Source organism: Mustela nivalis, assembly GCF_964662115.1.
Source record: "Mustela nivalis genome assembly, chromosome: 4".
Classification (NCBI taxonomy): domain Eukaryota; kingdom Metazoa; phylum Chordata; class Mammalia; order Carnivora; family Mustelidae; genus Mustela; species Mustela nivalis.
The window spans coordinates 32,678,619-32,702,798 of NC_139023.1; the positions used below are offsets into that span (position 1 = coordinate 32,678,619).

At 46.3% G+C, this 24,180-nt stretch overlaps 1 protein-coding gene across 3 annotated transcripts in view; it reads left to right on the top strand.

Annotated features, from left to right (window-relative positions):
* BEND4 (BEN domain containing 4) overlaps positions 1 to 16,159 on the top strand; it is a 31,430-nt gene extending 15,271 nt beyond the window's left edge. For 2 of the 3 annotated variants that reach the window (XM_082728774.1, XM_082728773.1), the window contains 3 exons: positions 4,971 to 5,062; positions 11,631 to 11,871; positions 15,308 to 16,159. In XM_082728774.1, the coding sequence (XP_082584900.1) occupies positions 4,971 to 5,062; positions 11,631 to 11,871; positions 15,308 to 15,525 (551 nt within the window). In that variant the 3' untranslated portion in view covers positions 15,526 to 16,159. The remainder of the gene's footprint in view (positions 1 to 4,970; positions 5,063 to 11,630; positions 11,872 to 15,307) is intronic. The other variant, XM_082728775.1, reaches the window with a different exon arrangement.
* Positions 16,160 to 24,180: the final 8,021 nt, after the last annotated feature.

Sequence of the window (24,180 nt, forward strand, 5' to 3'; positions counted from 1 at the left end):
AGGACCCAATTCAGCTGACTGTTGCCTCTGTAACAAATTCTTCCCCCCAGTTCCCAGGCAGGACTAACCACTTCCCGTAGTACCTCGTGCATACTTCTGTGATAGTCAGTGTTGGGGAAGATTTTTACTCTTTCTGTCTCTCCCGAGTGTCCTGATAGGAGGAGAGGCAGGCTGTATAAGCTCGAGGACAGAGATGACACATCAGCTGTGTGTCCCAGATCTGAGCCCAGTGTCAGGCCTGTTGTGGCATCTCCACAGGTCAGTGAAATTCCACAGAGACGAGACATTGTCCTAAGCAGAAGCATAACGGTGCCTCTGTAAGGCTGAGGACTACTGAAAGCTTATGGTTTATTTCTACATAGTTACGGTTCAAGAGCTTAGACTTTACAGACACTATGTGAAAAGGGCACTTAAAGATGATACAAGCACATAGATGGCATGGTAAATAATTTCAGAGGACGGTAAATAATTTCAGTCTCCCTCTAAAATCATAGAAATGCTGTATTTTGTAAAAACAGTGATGTAGCAAAGTAGAGTAATTAATGCTAGAGAAGCCCTGATCAAGATTTTAATGTAATGATCTGCAGTGAAAATTAGATCCTCAAGACCCAAGCATCCTTCATGTGGGAAAACAGAATTGGAGCAGATTTCCTGGGAAGAACCTTCTAGTTTTTACTTTCTAGTCTAACAACAAAGTCAGTTAAGTGACTTCCAAAGAATTCACTGGGCTCCTACTCGTAAAATGAGACCAGCCTACGTTGGGCAGGTGGCAGAAGTTGTAATTATTGATATCAGGATTGATAGTAGGAACATTTGAGGTACCTTTCTGTTCTCCCTTCCCTTTAATAGATGTTTTTACGGTTTTTGGTTCCTCAGGTAGTGTCTCGTTAAACCTGGTAGGTGTATCTGCCTTTCCTTTGCAGAGTGCGTAAGTGAGTAGATGAAACCCACCCAGTGGGCCTGAGTAGTAGCTTCTGCATCAGCGAGAGTGATGTGCTTAATATTCAGAACGAGCATGAGGACGCAGTTAGATGAGAAGGCGTCTGGGATATAATCAGCTCCTTGAGGATCCTGCTGCTCCTTTGCTGGGAGCCCTGACCTCACTGTCTCATCCCTTGAAAGCCAAAGGCGCAGTGTCTGCCCTGGACTGCAGGAATCCTGCAGAAAGCACAGGCCCCTTGCTCCTCATCTCCAGGGGCCCCTGAATTCACTGGGAAAGTCCGCAGCATGTGCACGGAGCCACGGGCTGACAGGACAGCAGGGCAAAAGGACAGGAGGTTTTCCGTGATTTTCTTCTCAGTGACCAGGGCATCTCCCAGGAGGCTGCACGATGTAGCTGTGGGTCAGGGTACTATCTTTCCTGCCACTTCCCTCTTGTGTAGACACCCCTGTCTCTACTTTCCATACTGACTTTATTTTTCTTTTTCCTCAGAAAGGTTTCATTTGATTCTGCAGCTTCCCATGTAAAAAGCTGGGCAGCCCTCCAGAGAGCACAGTAGGGAGTGACGTTCCAAATCTGTCACTGCAGGGACACGCTCCAGCCCTGTCCTGGGCAGGGCCTGGAGGCCTCTGCCTTGTGGGGACCAGGGCCAGGGACGTGCAGGGAAGGACCGGGGTGGGGGGCCCGAAGGGATGACTCAGAGGCCGCAGCACTGTGCCCAGTGGCTGTTTCTGTTTTGTATCTGGCTAGATATGAGCTTTGTCTTGGCCTCCTGGCCTTTAGCCTTGTGCCCGGATAGCACTCTGCAGGACCCACTTGCTCCTACCTCAAGTAAATGCGCACAAAATTCCGTTTTCTTCCAACATTTGAGTCATCTGGCCTTGCTCATCGCTTAGCACTGCTACCTAAATACTGGGAGTGTGGAGAATGGGAGAGCTGGCCTCCAGGCCTTTCCAGGGCTGTACAGACAGCACTGAAGGTAATGTATGCCAAAGGAAGGGGAGGCGGCAAGTACATCAACATTCTTCAGACAGCTTTTAAATTATTATTATACATGCCCCCTGTAGAAACTTTTTAAAACTGGTTTACCAGGATTGGTGGTAATAGCTACCATAATCCTATTCCTAAAATGTAATCATTGTCAATTATTATTCTTAACACTTTGATCTATTTCTTTCTAATCTCTTTATGTATATAATTATTCATAACATAGTTGAGGTCATGTTGAATATTCAGTTTTATAAGCATTTTAGTGCTTCATTTAAACATTTTTTCATAAAATTCTTTTTTTAAGATTTATTTGAGGGAGCGTGTGTGTGCATGCAAGCAAGGGCAGGGGAGAGGGAGGGAGAGAATCTCCAGGCTCCCGCTGAGCTCGGAGCCTGACACGGGGCTCGATCTCAGGTCCCTGAGATCATGACCTGAGCTTGAAACCAAGAGTCGGCACTTAACTGGCTGAGCCACCCGGGGACCCCCCCTTCATAAACAACATCATGACTATAAAATATGTGGGTAAGGGGTCAAAAGATGTTTCATTCAAATGCTCATCAGTCAGCAAGTTATTTGCAAATTTTACTAAAACTTCCAAATTAAATCCAGAGTAATACCTTGCCCGTGTCACTTGGCAAACATTGGCGTGTGGACAGCTGCGTTTGGTTCCCACCACAAACCAAGAAGGACAAAGTGCTGCTGTTGGGAACCTCACGCACAGCCCCAGGGACAGGGCACCAGACACAGAAGTTTCCTGGGGTCCCACAAGCCACACAGTGAGCGAAAACCCAGAACTCAAGCAGCAGACAGTTTGGTGTCTCCACTAGCTTCTCAGGACCCCTGCTTTCCCCCACAGTTAATGCCATTAACAGAAGATTCATTCTTTCCTGCTGTGGTGTCAGTAAAATGGATTAGACCTTTTTTTCTTTTTTCTTTTATTTATTTATTTATTTATTTATTTATTTATTTAAGTGATTGATTAACATACATTTGTTTCAGTGGTATGGATCTGTGATTCATCAGTCTGATATGACACCCAGGGCTCATTACATCACGGGCGCCCTTCTTAATGTCCATCACCCAGTCACCTCCCCCACAACCTCCCTTCCATCAGCCCTCAGTTTGTTTCCTAAGATTAAGAGTCTCTTGATTTGTCTCCCTCTCTGGTTTCGTCTTGTTTCATTTTTTTGTCTCTTCCCCTGTGCTCCTGTTTTGTTTATTAAATTCCTCATCTCAGCAAGATCCTATGATACTCACCTTTCCCTGATTGACTTATGTCACTTTGCATAATACCCTCTAGTTCCATCCACGTTGTTGCAAACAGCAAGATTTCATTCTCTTTTATGGCCGAAAGTATTGTGTTGTATATTGTGGTGTGTACCACATCATCTTTGTCCATTCATCTGTCGATGGACATATACATCCTTTCCATAATTTGGTTACTGTGGTCATTGCTGCTGTAGCGTAGGGGTGCACGTGCCCCTTCAGATCCCTACATTTGTATCCTTGGGGTAAATGTGGGTTAAACTTTTAAAAGGCTGGTAAAATTAGAGGTACTTGACAGGTTTTATTGAACTTTGCTTTGACAAAAGGCCTACTCCAAACTGATCATCTGTATGCATGACTTCTTTTCATTGACTTTCTGGTTGTTCAGCAAATGCTTCTCCAATTTGAAGATTGTATTCAAGGACTGTAAGACACAGGTCCAGAAGGATGGTTATGTAAGAAAACACTTTTTTTTTTTTTGACAAAAAGAAAAAATTCTTAAGCTGCTTATACTTGGTGTCATTCATTTTCTTCAAAGGGACGTTGATGTACGTTTTGATTGGTTACATTACAGTGTGATGACACCTAAAAAGTCCAGCTTTTCAACAGTGTGGACAAGGATGGTAACCTCTGTTTACCATCTTTAAAAAGAAAAAAAAAAGATGAGAAAAAATGCAGAAGGCAGAAAGTGATACTTTAAATTTGGGGTTTAGATTAAATATTTGTTATTTTCTGTAATGTGACCAAAACAGCCTAAGAAAATCCACAGCTGAGACAGATAGTGGCAATAATTCCCATGAATTAGGTTATTAACTAAGCTACCAAGACCTTTAAAAGCAATTAGTTAATACTGCTCGTGAAAGGGCTCTAATAGAAATCTCAAGATGTAGGAATTGTTTATGCAGTGGTACAAAAAATGTCAGGGTTCCATGTTGGGTTAATACCTGTTCAGTTTTATTGTAATTATTCAGTGAATCTATGAGATTGAGCTTCAGAAAATTAGTGCAACAGTTAACGAAAGATACTGTAACTGAATCTGCATGGGGCCGGCTCCGTGGGAACCCCAGGCAGCTGTGTCCACGGAGGGAAGCAGGTTTATAGCACAGGGCCCTCCTGCTTACTGCAGAGCTAGGATTGAATCCGTCCTTAAAAACATGTATTGTATTATTGATTTAAAACTGGTGAAACATTAGTTTGCAGTACCCTGATTTTAAAAAGCATCACTGGATGCTAATGTTACAACTTGAGTCAAAGAAAACAAGAGAACATCTCTTCTGTGAGTGGTTGTTGACCCAAATTCATCTCAGAGTGACTGTGACTTAAAAGTGTTCAGTGGGGGGCACCTGGGTGGCTCAGTTGCTTAAGCAACTGCATTCAGCTCAGGTCATGATCCCGGAGTCCTGAGATCGAGCCCCACATCGGGTTCCCAGCTCCAAGGGGAGTCTGCTTCTCCCTCTGACCTTCTCGCCTCTGATGTTCTCTCTTACCGTCTCTCTCTCAAATAAATCAAATCTTAAAAAAAAAGAAAAAAGTTTTTAGTGAATTGTGCTGAGCCCTAAAAACTCTCCCCAAACCGTAGCATCTGTTCTGTATTTACAAACTGAAATAACTACGGATGTCAAAAGAAAAGATTCCGTTTCCTTTAGAAAATAATCTTTTTTTTTTCTTTTTTTTTTTTAGAAGTTTGCATCAAAACTCTTTTTAAATCTCGAAGCCTCTCATTTTCTTGTCACAGAATAGCTCCTGTGTAATTCTTGCCCTTTCTTGCCCGCAGTGCCCTGCCAAACCGTTCTGGATTACCTGAAGACCGTGCTACAGCACCACAACCAGCTCCTGGTCCCGCAGCCCGCCGAGCAGCCCACCGAGGTAGGTATCTGGCAAAAAGGGAGATGTGGGTCCCTCGAAATTTCCTTAAGACGAAGCTTCTTGATAGCGTACGGGGTCCACCCGAGCACGTTGGCTAGTGAGACACAGTGTTGGCTTCCTGAGGTTTGGGGTTCTTAGTACCAGTGGGGGGAGGGGAGAGCGCGCATGTACCCGAACTCCCCAAGATTGAACGCTGTACGCGGACGGGGGAGATAAAGAAACAGCAATTTGAACAGTAGAGACCAGTCTGAAGGCTTTCTTTCGGGAAAGGCTGAAATGGAGATACCAAGCTGCCCTTTTCTGGCAGAGCCAGTGTTCTAGAAAGCGCCTTGCTCTCAGGCACCTCCCACACCGAGTGGGCTTCTCGAGTGTGAGATGAATGTCTTCCGGACACTGGGCTCCAGAACTTTTCTTCCTCTGGACTGCAACAGAAGCAACCGTAGTCTCTTCCAAAGTGCAGGAGCGATGACCTGTTCTGAGAGCGGCAGGTCAGTGGAAACATGGTACATTCCTACAAGATTCTCAAGGCTCGGTTTGGAATATGTGTTACTTTCATCTTACGAATTTTAGAACCTAAATCCAGTGAAAGAAGGAATTGCCGGGGTTAGGAACATCTTGGACTGATAACAGTAGATAAGTTCCTTTCTCGTAGTTAAGTTTCCCTCCCTTGGCAGGGTGAGTCGTTCGTGCTGGTGACGGCAGGCAGTTCACCCTCTCTTACCTCACCATCACGTAGCCTTCCTCACTCCGTGTCTATTAAAACCATCTCGGGGCACCTGGGTGGCTCAGTGTGTTAAGCCACTGCCTTCGGCTCAGGTCATGATCTCAGGGTCCTGGGATCGAGCCCCGCATCAGCCTCTCTGCTCAGCAGGGAGCCTGCTTCCCTTCCTCTCTCTCTGCCTGCCTCTCTGCCTACTTGTGATCTCTCTCTGTCAAATAAATAAATAAAATCTTAAAAAAAAAAAAAAAAAACCATCTCAAGGCTCCATCCTCGTGTGTACCACTTCACAGATCCAGCAGCAAACCTACTCTTCCCACCCTGACCCCAGGCCTCCCCTGCGGGAGAAGTATGAGCTCTTGCTCCTTTCCACATTTCTGCATGTAAGAGAGACCGCGGGATGGAAAGGCGGGAGCCAATCTGGGATGCATTGAAACCCTCTTTTTTTTTTTTTTTTTTTTACTTTTAATTTTTTATAAACATATATTTTTATCCCCAGGGGTACAGGTCTGTGAATCACCAGGTTTACACACTTCACAGCACTCACCAAAGCACATACCCTCCCCAATGTCCATAATACCACCCCCTTCTCCCAAACCCCCTCCCCCCAGCAACCCTCAGTTTGTTTTGTGAGATTAAGAGTCACTTATGGTTTGTCTCCCTCCCAATCCCATCTTGTTTCATTGATTCTTCTCCTACCCACTTAAGCCCCCATGTTGCATCACCACTTCCTCATATCAGGGAGATCATATGATAGTTATATTTCGCTGCTTGACTTATTTCGCTAAGCATGATACGCTCTAGTTCCATCCATGTTGTTGCAAATGGCAAGATTTCATTTCTTTTGATGGCTGCATAGTATTCCATTGTGTATCTATACCACATCTTCTTGATCCATTCATCTGTTGATGGACATCTAGGTTCTTTCCATAGTTTGGCTATTGTGGATATTGCTGCTATAAACATTCGGGTGCACGTGCCCCTTTGGATCGGGAAAGCATTGAAACCCTCTTACCCCCGGGTGCAGCGTGAGACCTGTTTGGCCGTCACTCCCTTCCCCTGAAGTTTGGAGAAGCTATTTCGAAGGTCTCTGTGCCTTTCCTCCAGCCCCATCCCTGGTCCCACCACCTTCTCTCTTGAATTTAGCCAAAAAGTAAGCGATACCAAGTTGAACTCAATCCAGTGAATTCTGCCACACTGATTTCTACCTTCCTGCACACCTGGCGCCCCCATCCAGGAAGCAGCACCCCTCCCTCCCCTTTGCCGATGCCCACCCCACCCCCATCTGCCCTTTCATCTCTGCTGCCCTGCCCCCCCCACCCCCCCGCCCCAGCAGCCTCTGCCAGCCCTTGACTGTCCCACACTGCATCTGGCTCCGGGAAGGTGGGACATCAGTCTCACCCCATGGGCATCCCCGGTGCCTATTGTCAAAGGCACTAACAGAACAGTGACCTCATTTTTCTTGGGGATCAAACACTTGCGAGTCTGGCCTGTGTTTGTTACTCCACTCTTGGTTTCCACTTGCTCTTACCCCCTGTAATCTGGCTGCACCTCGACTGCTTCCCAGAGTCCGCTGCAGGTGGCCCTGGGGACTCTCCCAGATGTGCCACGTGGGGCCCGTCCTCCGGCCCTTGTCCTCCCCAGGACGTCACCCTCCTCCTCCATGCTCTCCCTTGGCCTCAGTGTCAGGACTCTCCTGGCTCCCCGTTCCTTCTCCTGCTGTAAGGAGTGTTCCGTCCACTGTTGTTCAGAATGCCGCCGTCCGTCCCCTTCCCTTGTTGCCCGCCGCCCTTCCCCCGCCCAGTCGTGTTCTTCTCTGAACACCAGCTGCGTGCAGGTCAAGTCCCAGATGAAGATCTGGGCTGCCAGTCTCCAGCCTGCCTGACCAACAGCGGGATACCTTGCACCCTCGAACTCCCAGCACAGCCTCTGACTACCCATCCCTAGCCCGGTTTTCTCTCCAGTAAAGGCAGCACCAACCCCCGCAGAAATTTCTGAGGCATCACGGACTCCTCCCTCTTCCTCATACGTGTCATCTTGTTTTATAGTTACCTTGAGGAGTCTCCCTCCTCTCTGCCTCCTTCCTCACACTTTGTACCTGGACTATTAGGATGGATTCTTTTTCCTTTCTCCACACTGGAAGGCTAATTTTCCAAACTACAGATCCAAAATGAATATCACACATTTAAAATCCTTTCACTGCTGCCTAGAATAGGGTCCACCTTTCTGAACTTAACCTTTCTATTGTGCAAAAAAAAAAAAACACTACCAAAAAGCCCACTTCTTCCAAGAAGCTCTCCCTGATTGCCATACTCTCTGTGTTCACAGAGTAATTCAGAATTTACTTAAATATTAATGCATACGTAGGTCTTCCATTTGTTTGTGAGTTTAAATACATTTTACTGAGCGCTGTTCATTTTGTTTTTTTCCAAGTGACTCATAGATCAAAGTTTAATAACCTGTTGGTGACTAATTGAGGAGAATATGCCATCAGGATTCTATAGAAACATAAAAATAGGGGACAGATCTACATTTCCTCTGCATAGGAATATTTAAGCTTTTATTACCTATCATCATCGTTATTATGCTGTTTTTACTGTCATTTCAGGCACATGGACATTTTCTCATTAGTATTATTGATCACATTTTATTTCTGTTAACTATGCTTAAATAGTGTGGTAAATCTCGTCCGTAACAGGGAGCATTTGAGTTGTTTGGAGCCGTAAATGACTTTCTTCTTTCTTTTCCTTTTTCTTGACGAAAATTGCCTCCAAATGGTATTTCTACACTTACGGAGACTTTCATTTTATGGAGAGCTGTTGAGCTCTTCTGTAGAAGTGGATTCTTTCTAAGGATCCGAGAAAGCTCCTTCCTTGGGCTGTGAGCTCCCTCATCTCAGACAGCTCTCATCCTGAAACGGACTCGACTCTGGTCTTAAGAGCAGGCTCTGAACTCCAGGACCAAGTTCCCAGCTCTGCTTTTGCCTTGTGAGACCTTGGGAAAGGATTTAACATCCTCGGCCAAACCGCTGCGGGAATCCTGTCTTGCCCGATGAGCTTGCACAACATTAGGGGCACCTGGGTGGCTCAGTCGGTTAAGCATCTGCCTTCGGCTCAGGTCATGATCCCAGCATCCTGGGATGGAGCCCAGTGTCCGGTCCCCTGCTCAGTGGGGAGCCTGCTTCTCCTTCTCCCCTGCCCCTCCCCCTGCTTATACTGTCACTCATTCTCTGAAATAAATAAAATCTTAAAAAAAAAAAAAAAAAACTTGTACAACTTTAAAGAAATAGAAGATTTAACAACCAGCTGCTCGGGCTGCAGTTCTGAGGCTGAGGTGAACCATAACTGAGAAGATGGTCTTAAACTAAGGACTGACAGATGTTCTCTGTCCCCAGTACCCCTTTTTTAATAGCCCCTTTCTTTGTTCTCCTTGAAGTTCTTTAATTTTGCCAATTAATAATTCATCAGAAGCTCTGTCCAAGTGGCACAGCAGTAAAAGTAGAACAGAGAAGAGAGGAAAGAAAAAACTCTCCGGAGGCGCCTAGGTGGCTCAGTGGGTTAAAGCCTCTGCCTTCGGCTCTGGTCATCATCCCAGGGTCCTGGGATCGAGCCCTGCATCAGGCTCTCTGCTCAGCAGGGAGCCTGCTTCCTCCTCTCTCTCTGCCTGCCTCTCTGCCTACTTATGATCTCTGTCTGTCCAATAAATAAATAAAATCTTTAAAAAAAAAAAAAAAAGAAAGAAAGAAAGAGCTCTTTACGGCATCAAGTAAAGCCGACTGGAAACCGCCGCCCTCCTGGGCTTATCTCCCGGTGGGGAGACGGGTAGTCTCCTCCCTGCACACCTGCAAGCTGGGATTGTTGTCCTTGCATTGACAGAAAGAGCTGCAGTGCTGATGTGAGGGTGGCCGCCCCCCAGCCCAGGTCTGCCTTTGCACCAGTGGCACCAGTGGCACCCTTGTGAGGGCCAAAGAGGCCGGGGTTGCGGGGCACCGGGGGCTGGCCTCAGGCTATGCTTCGCTGGCTCTGGAGATGGTGACAGTCACTAGAGATGTTCCTCCACAGAAATACTCTTGACACAGCCTGGGGTCTGAGGCACCCAGTCCTGTATGCCACCTTCCCCAGGCCCCCCCACCCCAGCTGCCCTGAGGACTGAGGACACAGCATCAGAACCCCATAACCCCTTCTTCATTCCCGGTGCATGGGAAGCAGGAGAATTCTGCTTGCTCTCAGCCTCCTCCTCCCTGCCGTGCCCATCTGTTCCTCCTCTTTGGGAAGGACGTCCCAGCTCACCTGGGAGTCACCTTGACTCCTCTGTCCCCCACAGCCTGGCTCTCTGAATTCTGCATCTTTTCCTCCTTGCTTCTCCATTGCACCACTACAGACTCCGTCGTCCACCCCCGCGCACCCCCACAGCCCGGCTCGCCCCTCGTGCGGTCAAGAGGCAGCCTCGGCTAAGGAAAGTTTGGAACCTCTGGGCTCTTGCCCGTCTTGATCATAGCACCAGAGCCAAGGGTTGGTTTCTGCCCCCACGTATTCACATCTTAAACCCGTGATAATTTAGTTCTTCCTGTTTTACAAACAGGGAGGCTTTGGTCCAACCAGTTGAAGTCACTTACTCAAGAAACACAAATAAGACCCGAACCAAGATATAGTTCCAACTCCAGCTGCTCTAAATTCAGAGCACAACTCGTGTGTCTCTCAACTGCCTCCCTTCAGAAGGCAACTGAGTCACATAAAACCGGTTGAAGGAAGTGGGACCCTGGGGTGGTGACTTTGCTTGAGTGGGACTCCACGACCACCAACGGGCTGCCTCCTCCCTGTCGGCTGCTGGGCCATTGGCCCTTCTCAGGGCTTCGCTAACAGCACTTTCTAAAATAGAACCGTATCAGACCCAAACAGCGCCAAATTTATCACCTGGAGTAAATTTGCAGAGTTGTAAAACTGAATGAATTTTTCCTTCTTTATTTTGTACACCTTAATTACTAGGGAAGGAGTACATTAAAACTGAGATCATGGGTTAATTAATTTGTCCTGGACTGTAGAATTTTATGGACAACTAGAACTAAAGTAATGGTTGTGTAGGTGGATTTGACTAAACATGGCTTATAAATGTTACAGAAATTCCTGTAATTAGTCCCACTGCTGCAATTGAGCCTGGGAATTTTATAGCAGACATAAATTAAGAAGATGAAAAGGAAGAAAAATTTTGAGTTGACACAGTGGCATTTGCAGAAGCTATCATTTGAGGAAACCTGGTTTGCGTTATTATTATTATTATTAATGATGACTTTTTGGGAGGTTTTCACAGTCCCCCTCCCTTTCAAAATCCACTTTTTAATGCCATTTCCACTGTTATGCGATGGCTATCGGGTGTTCGGTGAATTAAACACAAGTAGTACCTTACGAAAATAGACCACCAGCATCATTTCTAAAAATACTTAACCGCCAACCAGAGGATGAAGAGACCTGTTTGATCACACTCTTCAAAGTCATTTTTGCATATTTGAATAGATTGAAAGGGAAAGTTACGGGTTATATTTAAATAGTGTTCCCTGTCATTGGATCTTGACACATTTTAACCTACCTGTTAAAATGCAAGTTATAAATAGCTCCTCTTTCAAAGGTGTTCATTATACCTCATTGGCTCTTGTTACAGAAAATGCAAATGTAATTTGAAAAGTGCCCGTTCTGAGTGCGAGCAATTACCTGTGCTCTTCAATACCTGGTTCATTGTCAGCCCAGCCACTTGGTTAAAAAGCACTTTTGCCTTTGAAATGGAGATCGCCTCCACGGGCTGGCCAGCTGGCCCGGCCGGCTAAGTGGGTAATGAGAAAATACTTGGCTTTTCCAGGGAAGCAAGCAGCTGCTGAACAACTATCCTGTCTACATAACGAGCAAACAGTGGGACGAGGCTGTAAATTCTTCCAAGAAAGACGGGCGACGGCTCCTTCGATATCTCATCAGATTTGTTTTCACAACCGATGAGCTTAAGTACTCATGCGGCCTTGGGAAAAGGAAAAGGTCAGTGCAGTCAGGAGAGACAGGTCCTGAAAGACGCCCTCTGGATCCAGTTAAAGTAACATGCCTCCGAGGTACTGCATCCTTCCGCTCAGTGTCGCCATCTGTGATCTCATTTCACCGCATTGGCTGTGGCTCTCCCGTGCAAGTGTTCAGCCTTGACTGTATTTTGGTTTTGCCCGCTGAGACCTCTCTAGGCTTCATGTGGCCCATCTACTCGGTATCGAGAAGTTCTTTAAAAAACCTCCGTTTGCTTTAGCCTTGGCATTCTCACTTCCCGGCCCATAAACATTGCATAGCACCTCATGTCTCACGCTTTGAATTCCGGTTTTCTTTGCTGCCACAGAAGGCCCCATCTAGCCAACCTGGAGCGTGGGGGATCGCACAGAGGAAGGGAAGATGGGGGGCTCTTTAAGAATTAGGAAAATGAGAGACCTTGTTTCCGTTTGCAGCCTGGGCCCCCCTCCCCTCCCCCAGCTACCTTCTCAAGAGGACTTGCCCCCAACTCCTTCGATTTATTTAGAGTTAATTTTCCTGAATACTGGGGTGCCTAAAGTATCGGGTCGCCCAATCAGACTTTATTCTGTTAGTTTTTTTAAAGTCTCTTTATTAAAAATACTGCTCTGATGGTACCTTTCCTCAGTACGAGCAGCTGATAACTTAGCAGCTGACCCACACTGGTAGGCCAGACAGAGGGTGAGGGCGAGGGTCAGGAGGCAGACGGTTGGTTCAGCGGGTGCAGATAGACAGGTAGAAGCATTGAGGGCCAACAGGAACACTGTTCACACCTGAAAAATTTCATATCAAAAAGCTCAAGTACTAACCTGTATATTTCAATAATAATTTTATTGGTTGGAAAAACTTAATTTACTCCAGACAGGGGAACAAAATATTTCCTGGCAAGGATGTCACAGTGAGGAGACATTGCTGATAAGGCCTTGGTGTACAGCAAGGACACTCCAGCATCCTCTCCTGGGATGCCCAGGGTGCTCTGCAACAGTAGTCTGCCTGAGGCACAGGGAGACTCTCTTAGCAGCTGAAATTCCTCAGGCCTACTGCAAGCTTCTGACTGAGCAGGCTGGAGTTGGAGAAGGGGGAGGCAGGCACTGCAGCTCATCACAGCACACACACACACACACCCCCCCCCAGGTGATTTTAGCTCGGGTGGCCCGGCCTTGAGGGAACCATCTGGAATGGAAGCACCTCAGTCAGCTAGGCATCCAGAGCACCCCCTGTTGGCCAGTCTGAAAATTCCACTTACTCGCAGTGGGTGGTGGGGATTTCCAGGGTCTGTCTTGGCGAACTCGCCACAGTTTCCTTCATTCCTCAACAGCATCAGAGCTGACAGTGACTCCCCCAAGAGTAAAAGAGACGTCTGTGAGCTTGGGGCTCTCCTGGGAACACTGTACTCCACAAAGGTGCTCTGGGGCCTGTATGGGGAGTCAGGACAAGAGGCCTCACCACTGTATCCCTTTCCAGAAATTGTTACTCAACGTTTTACGTGTTAAGCAGCGAGTGAGTGAAACTGAGGGATTAACATACACCCCAAAGCCCTCATGCCTTGCCCTGAGAATGTCGCCTGGCCCCCTGTGACACGGGTAGAGTCCGGGTGGGCTAATCAGCATCTGTATCCTCCAGCTCAAGCCTCATTAGGCGCCACACCCGCAGGCCTCCAGGTGGAGGATGCCCCTGGGTGGAGAACACAGAGGCAGAAAACAGTGGTGGTCTGTGTGGGGGCAGCTGGGCCAGACATTTATAGGCTTGTCCCCACAGCTGAGCTTCTAGGGCCTTCCTGTGACCCAGATTCCTTTCCTTTCATAAAGGCTCCCGGGTGGAGGTCCGTGTTGGGTGAGCAAGATTAGAGCAGCCAAGGAAACTTCAGACACTGGTCACTTTAGTGATGGAAAATGGGGTGCTTTGGGATGGAACCAAACTCCAGGCTGACCGCTTCTGAAGGTGGTTCGACCCTAGGGGGAAGAGGGCCTGTGAAGACGCGTCCTGTCTGTGTAACAGAACGAGCTCTCAGTAGTCTATGCCACAGTATCAGAGAAGGCCCTGTGTCAGCAGTGGCCGCCGAGAAGAGAGTGGAGGCTGACAGACGTCACAGAGCAGCACGGTCCCCGAGGTGCGGGGTCAGGGCGCCCTCATCCATTAGCCCGTATTTCCTTGTGTTGATAGGAGTGGGGGATCAGAGACGGGGAAACTGCAGCAGTTAGTGGATACCTACTGACTACAGTGGGGGTGGGAGGGGTAGGAAGAGGACTAGGGAGTTATCCTGCAGTGTTTCCCGGGCCTGCCCCCTAAGCTAAGCCGTTTGATTCCGGCAGTTTTGCAGGATGAGTTGCTGAGTAAACACTGTTCATTCCCTTGAGTAAGGCAGCCAGGGCTGGGACTCTGAGGTGAGCGAGGCTCTCACGTCAGGCACAGAATCGAAGGGGCTGTCCCTGGCTCTCTGCTAAGCTCCAGGCTGCCTGTGGAGATGGGCATGGTTCAGTTCCTGAGATCACTGGGGTCTGGGTACTTAAGCAGCATCAGCCTCTCCTAAGTGCAAGTAGGTCCGGGATTTCACCCAGTCATTTCAGACAGTTCCAGCCCTACAACCGGACCTGTTGTCTTGTAGAGGGAGCAGGGCTGGAGAAGAAACAGTGTGTAATTAACAGTCACCTTGGACTGTTCTGCCCAGTCAGCTGTGCAAAAAGCAAAGAATTTGACAGAACTTTTTCCAAAATGCTCACTTCAGTTTACAAGTGTCCATATCAAAATAGCGAGGCAGGAGTCCTGCACGTGCCCTGACCCCGTGAGAAAACAGAAGAAAAGATCGCGTGAGCTCGACCCAAAGGGAGGCTGAGTCTGTCTCATCGGAGTCTTGGTTCCTTTTTATACATTCACCCTTCTGGGCATGCTAATTGCTTTCTGGTGAAATTAAATATTTAGAGGAAATTGCATTTAAGAAATATCTGTCAGTACATGTGCGGATATCCCAATCAGAGAAATAAGTATGACCTATAATATATGTAAAGAACGTGGAAACCTCTTCTGAACCAAAATCCAGGCAGTTTCTCAGCTCCTGAGATTTTGTTATCCTGTGGAACTTAGTCTGCCAATCAGTAGCTGGTCAAAGAGCACCATGCTAGTGAGATCTGCTGTTTCCAGAAACACCAAAAATTCTAATGATGTGAGCAGATACAGATGTAGGTTTGAAATGCACCGTGACTTTGTCCCACAGTGTATAGTCCATGTTATAAATCAGATCTGCCTATCATTCCACTAGCCAGTGTTCCTTAGAAGATCACCTTCTCACTTCACGTGATTTTTTACTTTTGCACAAGAGTAGACGACTTCCATGTAATCAGCTGAGTCTAAGAAGTGACATCATCATAGCATTACATTGGATTTCCCATAAAGCTTTTCCTGTAGAGCTTCTGTAAATGTGTAAGCAGCCTGTCCGCCCTCTTCTGCAAAAACCAGCTGTTTTTCTCTCTCTCTTTATTGTTGTGTATATTCCCACAGAATTCATTAGGATGCACTGTACCTCCAACCCTGACTGGTGGATGCCCTCGGAGGAGCAGATAAACAAAGTGTTCAGCGACGCCGTGGGGCACGCCCGGCAGGGGCGGGCGGTGGGAACTTTCCTGCACAACGGCGGCTCATTCTATGAAGGGATCGACCACCAGGCTTCCCAGGATGAGGTCTTCAATAAAAATTCCCAGGATGGGTCCGGGGATTAGTGGACAGAATCTTGACACTGGAGCAGCTGGTCCTCACGAGTTCCAGTTTTCCACATCCTGTTACCCTCACCTGCGAGTCCAAAGCACGTCCTTCTGCCAGACTTGACACATCTCAAACCTTAAGTCTCTGACCTACTGCCACCATTCCCAAACAGAAATCCATTTTAGGGTTGTTTGGGAAGTCTATGGGACCTACAACAGGCTTTCAGGAGATTACAAAAAGCAAAGAACCACAATTGCATTGAATTGATTGCTAGCTAGACAGTGAGGCTGAAAACAATAGGGGAGCTCCTGGTCACGTGTCCGAAACCTTCACGTAAGCTCTGCTTCCCGAGCAGAGCTGGTCCCCATGGAAGGCCAGGTTAGAGTAGAGAAGACAGAGACAAAGAGTTATTTTAAGGGACAACGAACAAACATTGTCTTACTTTAATTCAAATAAGTTGTCTTTATATTTTCCAAAGACCTGAATTCCTACTTCTCAGCAAAGACATAGGATAAGTGACACTGCGCTGTCTCAGCATTGAAAAACCCAGAGAAAAGAGGTCACTGCTAGACAATGATTCATTGGAAATCAGGTGGGGTTTATTTCAGTTATTTTAGAATAACTGAAAAAAATAGAATAAACTACCCCCCCCCCCAAAAAAAATTTTTACTATGTTGATCATAAAGGCACTACATGATCTCTGGAGTTTACAAACAGTAAGTTTTCGTTATGTCAGTCAAGAAATCTCCAAAGATCCAAAACGCTTTTCAAATGCTTGATTTCGTAGGTTCATAGACCCACAGTTTCCATAGCCTTAACTCAGACTTTGTTGATGCAATGCCAAAGTGATGGGTTGAGCAATGAGAGTTTTAACCACTCGGCTGTTCGGCACACTGAAGACCGAACAAGTGATATGACTGATGGTATTCACTGAATTGACCAGATGTTCGGGAATTGTGTACACACAGCTTCAAGGCCATTCTGACAACTATGCAATGGGCTTGTCTGTAATTGCTCTGAAATGTGAGGGTCTTCCTCTGAGTAGATCTTTAGAATTTGCATAAACTTTTGTTTCTTACTGTCACTGATGAAAATGTTTCATCCCAACTGTTTTGCTGTTTGGCATCTCCTTCCCGCCCAACCCCCGCCCCCCAATGTAGTTCCCTTGAACTATAAGCTCTGGCTAAGTTCACACTAACTCCCACTTGTTTCCTCCAGTTTAATTGGTTGAGCTCCTTCTGTGAATGACTACTGTCTTCAGGAGCATTCCTTACGTACAAACTACGGAGATACCAGAATCTGTTTGTGAGGACTTCGGGGTTGGCTGGCGGGAGCAGCCTCCTCTATCGTATTTAATCCGACTGTTACGTTCTTTGTAGAGCCTAGGGCTCAGTGGGCAGAAGTTACTGAAGGCTATTAATGTCGTCTACAGACATGACTAAGGGTTTTGAAAATTGATTGGACATTCATTTAAAGTTCATGTGCATTTTGTAACCATTTTTTGTGAGACAGTAAATTATCCTTTATGTTCAATAGTTAGCATCAGCTATATGCATGGTCCTGGAAATAGGCCCGTCTTTAGCTTTTGTTAGGATTATGAGTTTCATCCATTGAAAGGTTTAATGTTTATAGAGATGGTCCTTTGTCTGATCTGTTCGGTGGTGTGGGAAGAACTAACAGTTCAATCTTGTTTTGGGCAAGTTGGCTAACATTTGTGAGTAAAGGAAATGATAAGAGCAAATGTGATGTTGGTTAGGGGAACCAAGAGACAAAGAAAGAGATTCTTCAAGGAGTTTCCAGAGGTCTGAGAAGTCAATACTTTACAAGATCCTTTGGTGACAGGAAATCTTGGTCTGACGCAAACTGTCACCATAAGCATGTTACCTTTGTCTTTTTCGCATTAGGCTTTAGTTATCCTTACCACTGAGGACAGTGTCCTTTTTTTTTTTTTCCCTTTAGCAACAGTATTTGACCACTGCTCAAAAAACTCCTATCTTGTCCCTGCAAGCTTGAAAGTGTGGCATGTCTCCCCATCTAAGCGTCGTCGTAGATCGCTGTGTTGTGCTGGTCTAGACTGAGGTGTTTGATGAGAGCATCTCTGTCCTCAGTCTCCATAGCCTTGTGTCGTACGTGTTTAAAGATGAAGGGCTAGTGGGGCGCCTGGGTGGCTGAGTGGGTTAAAGCCTCTGCCATCGGCTCAGGTCATGATCTCAGGGTTCTGGGATCGAGCCCCATATCAGCTCTCTGCTCCGCGGGGAGCCTGCTTCCTCCTCTTTCTCTCTCTCTCTCTCTCTCTCTGCCTGCCTTTCTGCCTGCTTGTGATCTCAGTCTGTCAAATAAATAAAATATTAAAAAAAAAAAAAAAGATGAAGGGCTCGCACCACTGCTGTGAGAGAGGGTGATGGGAACCTTCAGTTTGGCTGTAGTTAGCATCACCTGAGAAGGCTGCTAGGGTAGATCTGCCTCTCAAACCACAGGGTCGCACACAGCCTTTGCTCCACAGGCACACCTGGTCTCCCTCCCCTCCTGCCTCCCGGGTGAATTATTTCTCTAGAGTCTGTTTTCCAGTGTTCCACAACGCTGGCCATCTCTTAGCACTTGAGGAAACCAAGACCCAGGAAGATCACTGGCTTCCTCATCCTTGCACAGCCAGTTCGAATCCCTCTCCTGGACCCAGGCCTAGGGTCAGTTGCCCTGGGTCAGGTGTTCCATGACCTTCTTTGCCGTGTATGTGTGTCTGTCTGTCTGTCTAGATCCTGTGATCCTGGCCACTACCTGAGCCGCCCACTGACCGTCCCTGGAGGCGCGGCCCAGCATCTGTGGAGATACCCACCATCTCCTCTCCTTGGTGTGCGGTCTGGGCCGCTTTCTGAGCTCTCCGTCTGCTTCACGGTGGGGGCCTCATGGTCACCTCACTCTCAGATCAGGGCTCGCAAAGGACGTTGACGGATTTGTGGTAAGACCCGTGTGCCCTCAACAGAGCAAGACTGTAAAAACTCACCCCCAGGAAGCCCAAATGCTGTCGCTGCTCTGTCTTCCTTCCTGTTATCTCTGGAGACCTGAGGGGGCTGCTCGTTTTCTTGAGTTGATTCTCTACCTTTTGTTGGCAGTTGGACAGGTTGCTTGTGACTAGAAGCTTCGTTTCGTGTCAGCTTGTAGAATCATCCTTGAGTCATTTTAGCACTGGCACAAAATGGGTCACGTTAAAGCCGCTCAGGACGCAGCTGTGCTCCACGGCCCTGGTGAGAGAGGGAGGACCCAGGCCTTGCCTGGCATGGAAGGCGTGGCTGGCATCGTTACCTGTCCGAGGTGTGTTTCCTGAGTGCGGCGATCAGGAGAGTCCTCGACAGTGACAGTGTCTTGATGTGTCTCGTGACTTCCCAAATTAAGACGATATCACAGAGAGGATGCCTGCTTTTCAAACTGATGGGAAGGCCCAGGTGCCGTTCCCCTGGGCTCGGGACAACCCTCCCGTGGCCCGAGTCAGAGGTCGTAGGCCAGGAAGCCACAGAGGAGAGCACTGTCGTGGGAGCAGTTTTACCAGAAGCACAATTCTCATGGTCTCTGGAAGGTACGCTGCTCACAGTGTCATGGTGTAGTCAGCCCAGTGTTAAGTTCAATGCTTGAGGAAATCTGTAAACGCGGAAGAGTATACCTTCCCTTTTTACTTGAAAGTATTTCATCTGGCCCTGAAACCTGGGCATCTCTCTATTAGCGTTCCCAATTTCTGCCGTAGGGTTCAGGTTCCTGTCACCATTGGTGTTTCGTAAGGTTTTACTAGGGAATGGAGGGGAACAGTGACAGAGTGTGTGCAAAAAAATGGCTGCCCTCTCCTTTGGTGAGGGAACTGAGAGATGGATGCAGCTACTTCACAGCTGTAGAGCACGTGGGTGAATTTATATTCTGGATCTTTCTTGGCTCTTCATCAGCCATAAACACATGGACCTAAGAGATTTATCAGGATTATAGAGGTATAAATTGTTACAGTGTATTATTTGATCCAACTACTCCTTGTGTCAGATGTGTGGAATGGTTTCTGTAGCCCAGTAGCTATTCTTACAATAGTAGACATTCTCCCCAAGTCTAGACAAAAATATAGTCTTGGGATCCTGCAGGTTCATGATTTCTACATTTTCCTACCAACTTTCATGTCTTGTCCTCCCTCCGCTTGCTCTCAGAAAATGGATGGGGGCATCATGTGAGATGAAACATGCACGATTTTCAGAAAAGCAAACCTAAATTTGCCCTCACTTGGATTTTGTCATACAGCTTGTGCTCCAGAATCTCAACCTGCTGCCCACTGACTACCTCCTTAGTTTTTTCTCAGATTTCAGTCGCTTGTTAAGATCTCATTCTCGGATAACTGTATTTTTAGAAAAGATTTAAACCGAACTTTTCTCATTCCTTGGTATGTCATTTCACAGTACAGATCTATAATTTTTGACAGCTCTCATATACAGATTTCTAGAAATGTAATAGAAAAATGATTTTGCACATATGGTGCAAGTCTTGCTGGTGTACGTTTCATGTGGCAACACTTGCCATAACTTCTTGGCAAAACATGTCAACTCGAGCGCTTGAGTCAGAACTCTAATGTAAATGTGTCTAAACAGCGGTATGCATCATTATGATATATTTTTGTAAACATAGTGATGGCTTCTTTCAAGCGTATAAATACTGAATAAAAATAATCACTTCCCTTGGAATAATGTATGCTCCCCAGCTGATGGTCCTCTGCACAGTTACTTGCTCCATCAGCCAGTGGCATTCGTGTTTTTTAGAGAGCGAAGGAATGATACCTGGCAACATGGAGTGTAGGAAAACCAGGCCACCAGGACTTGCCTCCTTGAATGGAAAACTCCCAGCCGTATCTGACAGCATCCACCTGGGAGAGGCCACCCTCATCCTCTGTGCTGTGTCCAGTTGTAGGAAGCACCAAGAGGACTGGACTTGGTTCACCCATTGACCGGCTTGGTCACTTTGCCTCCTGAAGCTCTAAATTGACCAAATCTCTGTGGTACGAGGGGCCCGAGTAACGTTCCTCGTGACCCTCCACAGCTGACTGATACGAGGGCTGGGTGTCCATTCAGTCACAGTTCCCCAAGCTCATGTGAAAATACATCCACTCAGAAGACTCTTCCAAAATAACTGCCCCAGTTCAAATGGCCACGTTGGTTTTGGGCCATGTTGGAAAACTGTTGAGGCCTTCCCAGACCGCTCACAAGTGTCCTAACTGTAGCTGACCGTCCTTGCGTTCTGATGTGCCGGGTTCTCTCCTAAGCACTTTAATGCATTCTCTCCTTTGAACCCTCCCAACCACCCTCCAAGGCGGTTCCTGCTGTCCCAGTCGATCTGTAAGGACACTACCCACAGTGGAGAATCACTGGGCTTAGTAAGCGGGGTGACCAGTTCCGTTTTCCCTGTGGTCAGAGCAGTTCTTAAAGCCCATCAACACTTTGGAATGGATTTTGTTTAATGTATGGCATCGAGGGAAAGATGGTATTTCTGTTATTAAAAACCACCTTTAAAGTATGTTGATGTTTAAATAGGACCCTATAAACCGTATCTCCTCTGGTAACCGCCCAGGTTTCTGCATAAGACTTGACTTACCTAAGATTCCGTGTTGCAGATGAAACAGTTTTAAAGTAGTGAATAAATTAAAATTGCTAATGTGTTCACATTTGTTTCATAGGTTTCCTGTACAAAATTGTGGGGATATAAAAGGAAAAATTTGAACTCAGTGAAGTGATATTCTTTGGGAACTCCTAGATGTTAGAAATGGCACTGGGCATCGGTTAGCTAACATTTCATTCACTTTTTCACATTTGTTGTATTTGTAGCCTTAGAATCAATGAGTCTGGTTTGGAAGAGAGGGATTTCATTTATGATGTCACTGTGAGAACTGTTGTGAAAATTTTGTAGGAAAAATACAGTAATCTGTCGTTTCTTTCCGGTAGTGACGGCTTTAACATCGCTTTGGCTGTGTTTAAGTTCAAGAGCTTGCCACGGCCACGCAGGCCTGACTTGTGTTTCTTGGAAACAGGGCATGGCAGACCGTGAGATGGGTCCCGAAAGGTTCAAGGTCACTGGTCCAGCCCCCGCCCTGCCCAATGTAAGCATCACCTCTCTGTCTCTCCTCTCTGGACCTTCATGTAGCAGCCTAACACTGGGGCCAACTTGCCTTTACTCTATTTTCTATGATGAACACTTGTGGAGAAACTGTGACAAATCCATCGATCCTAATATTTTTATTGTTGGAGTCTTGTTGATTCTCTATGAATAATTTCTATTTGATGGTACTGTGTAGAATTAATACCCACTAGGGATATGTTAATAAAACTATAAATGCATAGTGTAATATAGAATAGCAAGATTTTTTTGTGAACAATTTATATAGAAAAGTAAGTTGTTTTTTAAGTGTTAGGCACATTTCTTTTAGGAACTTAAAATGTTATAAGAGTTTTTTAAACATTCAATATTTTTAATTATAAGAAACATTTGTTACTAGAGCCAATTATTTCAGGTGTTCTAACTGGAGTATTGATTTTATTACCTCATATACCTCTAGAATGCCACATGTTCTGTTGGAGATAAAATTGCACAATAAATGTCAAGTCTCTGTTAAGTGTTTTTGCATCTTTCTCCAATTCATTGAAGAAGCTTTTCTGTGTTGTTTTGGTTTTTTGTTTTGTGTTTTTTGTTTTGTTTTGTTTTGTTTTGTTTTGTTTGAAAAGAACTTTATGGCCCCTGAAGCTAAGGCTTTTCTACTTGTCTCTGAATGCCAAGAAAATATTGTACACTTAAAACCCAAGTAAAAGATACTCAAGTTATGTCACGGAACAGATCAAAAATCATCCAAAAAAACCCATTCGATCTCAAGACAGAGAGAGCGAGCAGTCATGACGGAGCATGGTGTGGAAGCCGAGACGACTTCTGCCCCGTGTTTTGTACGTTCTCACTGCACACACGGCCCGTTTCCGTTACGCAACGGCACCCTTGTACTGGGGAGGGAAAATCCTACAACTGTTACTTATGACCTTTAAAAATGAACAATTGTTGATTGTTTATGGTTTTTGAACAGTGATCTGAGTACAAAATCAAAATAGTTATGGCTAAATAAAGTGGCAGAGTTGTGGCTTCCCACAATTAGTTATTGCATAAAACATGAATCTGACCTATCAGCCACTATAGGATGATAATGGAGCAAATGTCATTTCATAAATCAAACTAAGAAAAACTAAAAACACTGGTTTCATTTTAGGGAAAATCTAAAGAGATGAAGAGGAGAAGTAAGTTGGGGGAAATTGGAGGGGGAGACAAACCATTTGAGACTGTGGACCGAGAGGTTTTTGGAGGGAAAGGAGGTGGTGTGAGCCTGGTGCTGGGTATTACGGAGGGCATGGATTGCATGGAGCACTGGGTACGGTGCATAAACAATGAATTTTGGAACACTGAAAAAAAAATAAAATTTTTAGAAAGAAAAAAAATAAGGATGTGATTTTTTTATCACTAGAAGATGCAACATTTCAACCAGCTGTTTGGATGAAACAGGAATTTGATCCAAATAATTTGTTTCCATTGGAAAATCAATTAAAATGGAAGTTAAATTATTTGAGGGAAAATAACAAAGACCTACCTTTAATTATGAGAAAACCCCAAGTTCCACCGAGCAGCTTGTGCCTCCGAAGAAAGCTATATTCAGAAAGCTTACTCTGGCACACAACAAGAGACAGGGTCCCTGAGCCCGTGTCTCTGTCTTATGGAGACGGTTCCATCTGACGACCTCTGTCAAAGTGCACGCATTCAGGGAAAGTTTGGTTCGCGTGGGATTTATGGTACTCCCGAGACTCTGTGGAATTAGTCTTGTTTGCTCTCTTCCTCCTCCTCCCCCCTTTCAAGCGGCTGTGCAGACCTCACATAGACACAGTCCCCGTGGTACACGCCTGGGGTTTCAGGCAGTGCGTCGGCAAGCAGATGGCCCCGTCCATTTGAGGAGTGTTTAATAAAGACGTTTGCTAAGAAGGTCTGGGCAGGACGGACTGCAGCTCCGAGGGAGAGGGCAGTGTCCAGACCCAGCGCCCTCAAGGGTTGTCAGTAGCCTGGAAGGGGAGGCCGAGTGAGTGGTTGGCTGCACCGGGATCAGAAAGGGCTGGGTGCGGAAGGCTCCTCACCAGGAAACACAACCCCCACGTAAGAAGCACCGTTAGAGTTGGCAGAGCCCACGGGGAGGGAGCCGGAGGAATCAGCACCCTGATCTCCCTCCTGTTTTCCATCTCCTACCGCTGCTCCCTTCTAGCTGATAGCATCCGAAAATGAGAAGACAAAGAACCCATTTATGTCCACCCACGTCAGCATCCTGGGACACTGAGCCGGTGGAGAAAGGAGAAAGGGAAGGTGAGAGGCACAACGGCTATGATCACAGAGACTAGTCTGATGGCCCTAAGAGCTCTTTGGTTCCACCTCACGGGAATCCTGAGAGCTGATGTCTTTCCGTAAATGACCTCGTAATTCTTAGCAAATTGGAATAGTTGATATTTACTTAGTAGGTTAAGTGTTTGACTGACATGATCACACGGAGTCGTCTTCATGAGTCTATGAGGTAAAGTAACATTGTCCCCACTCTACGGAGGAGTAAACTGACACAAGTTCCCAAGATTACGGAGCTAGTCGTG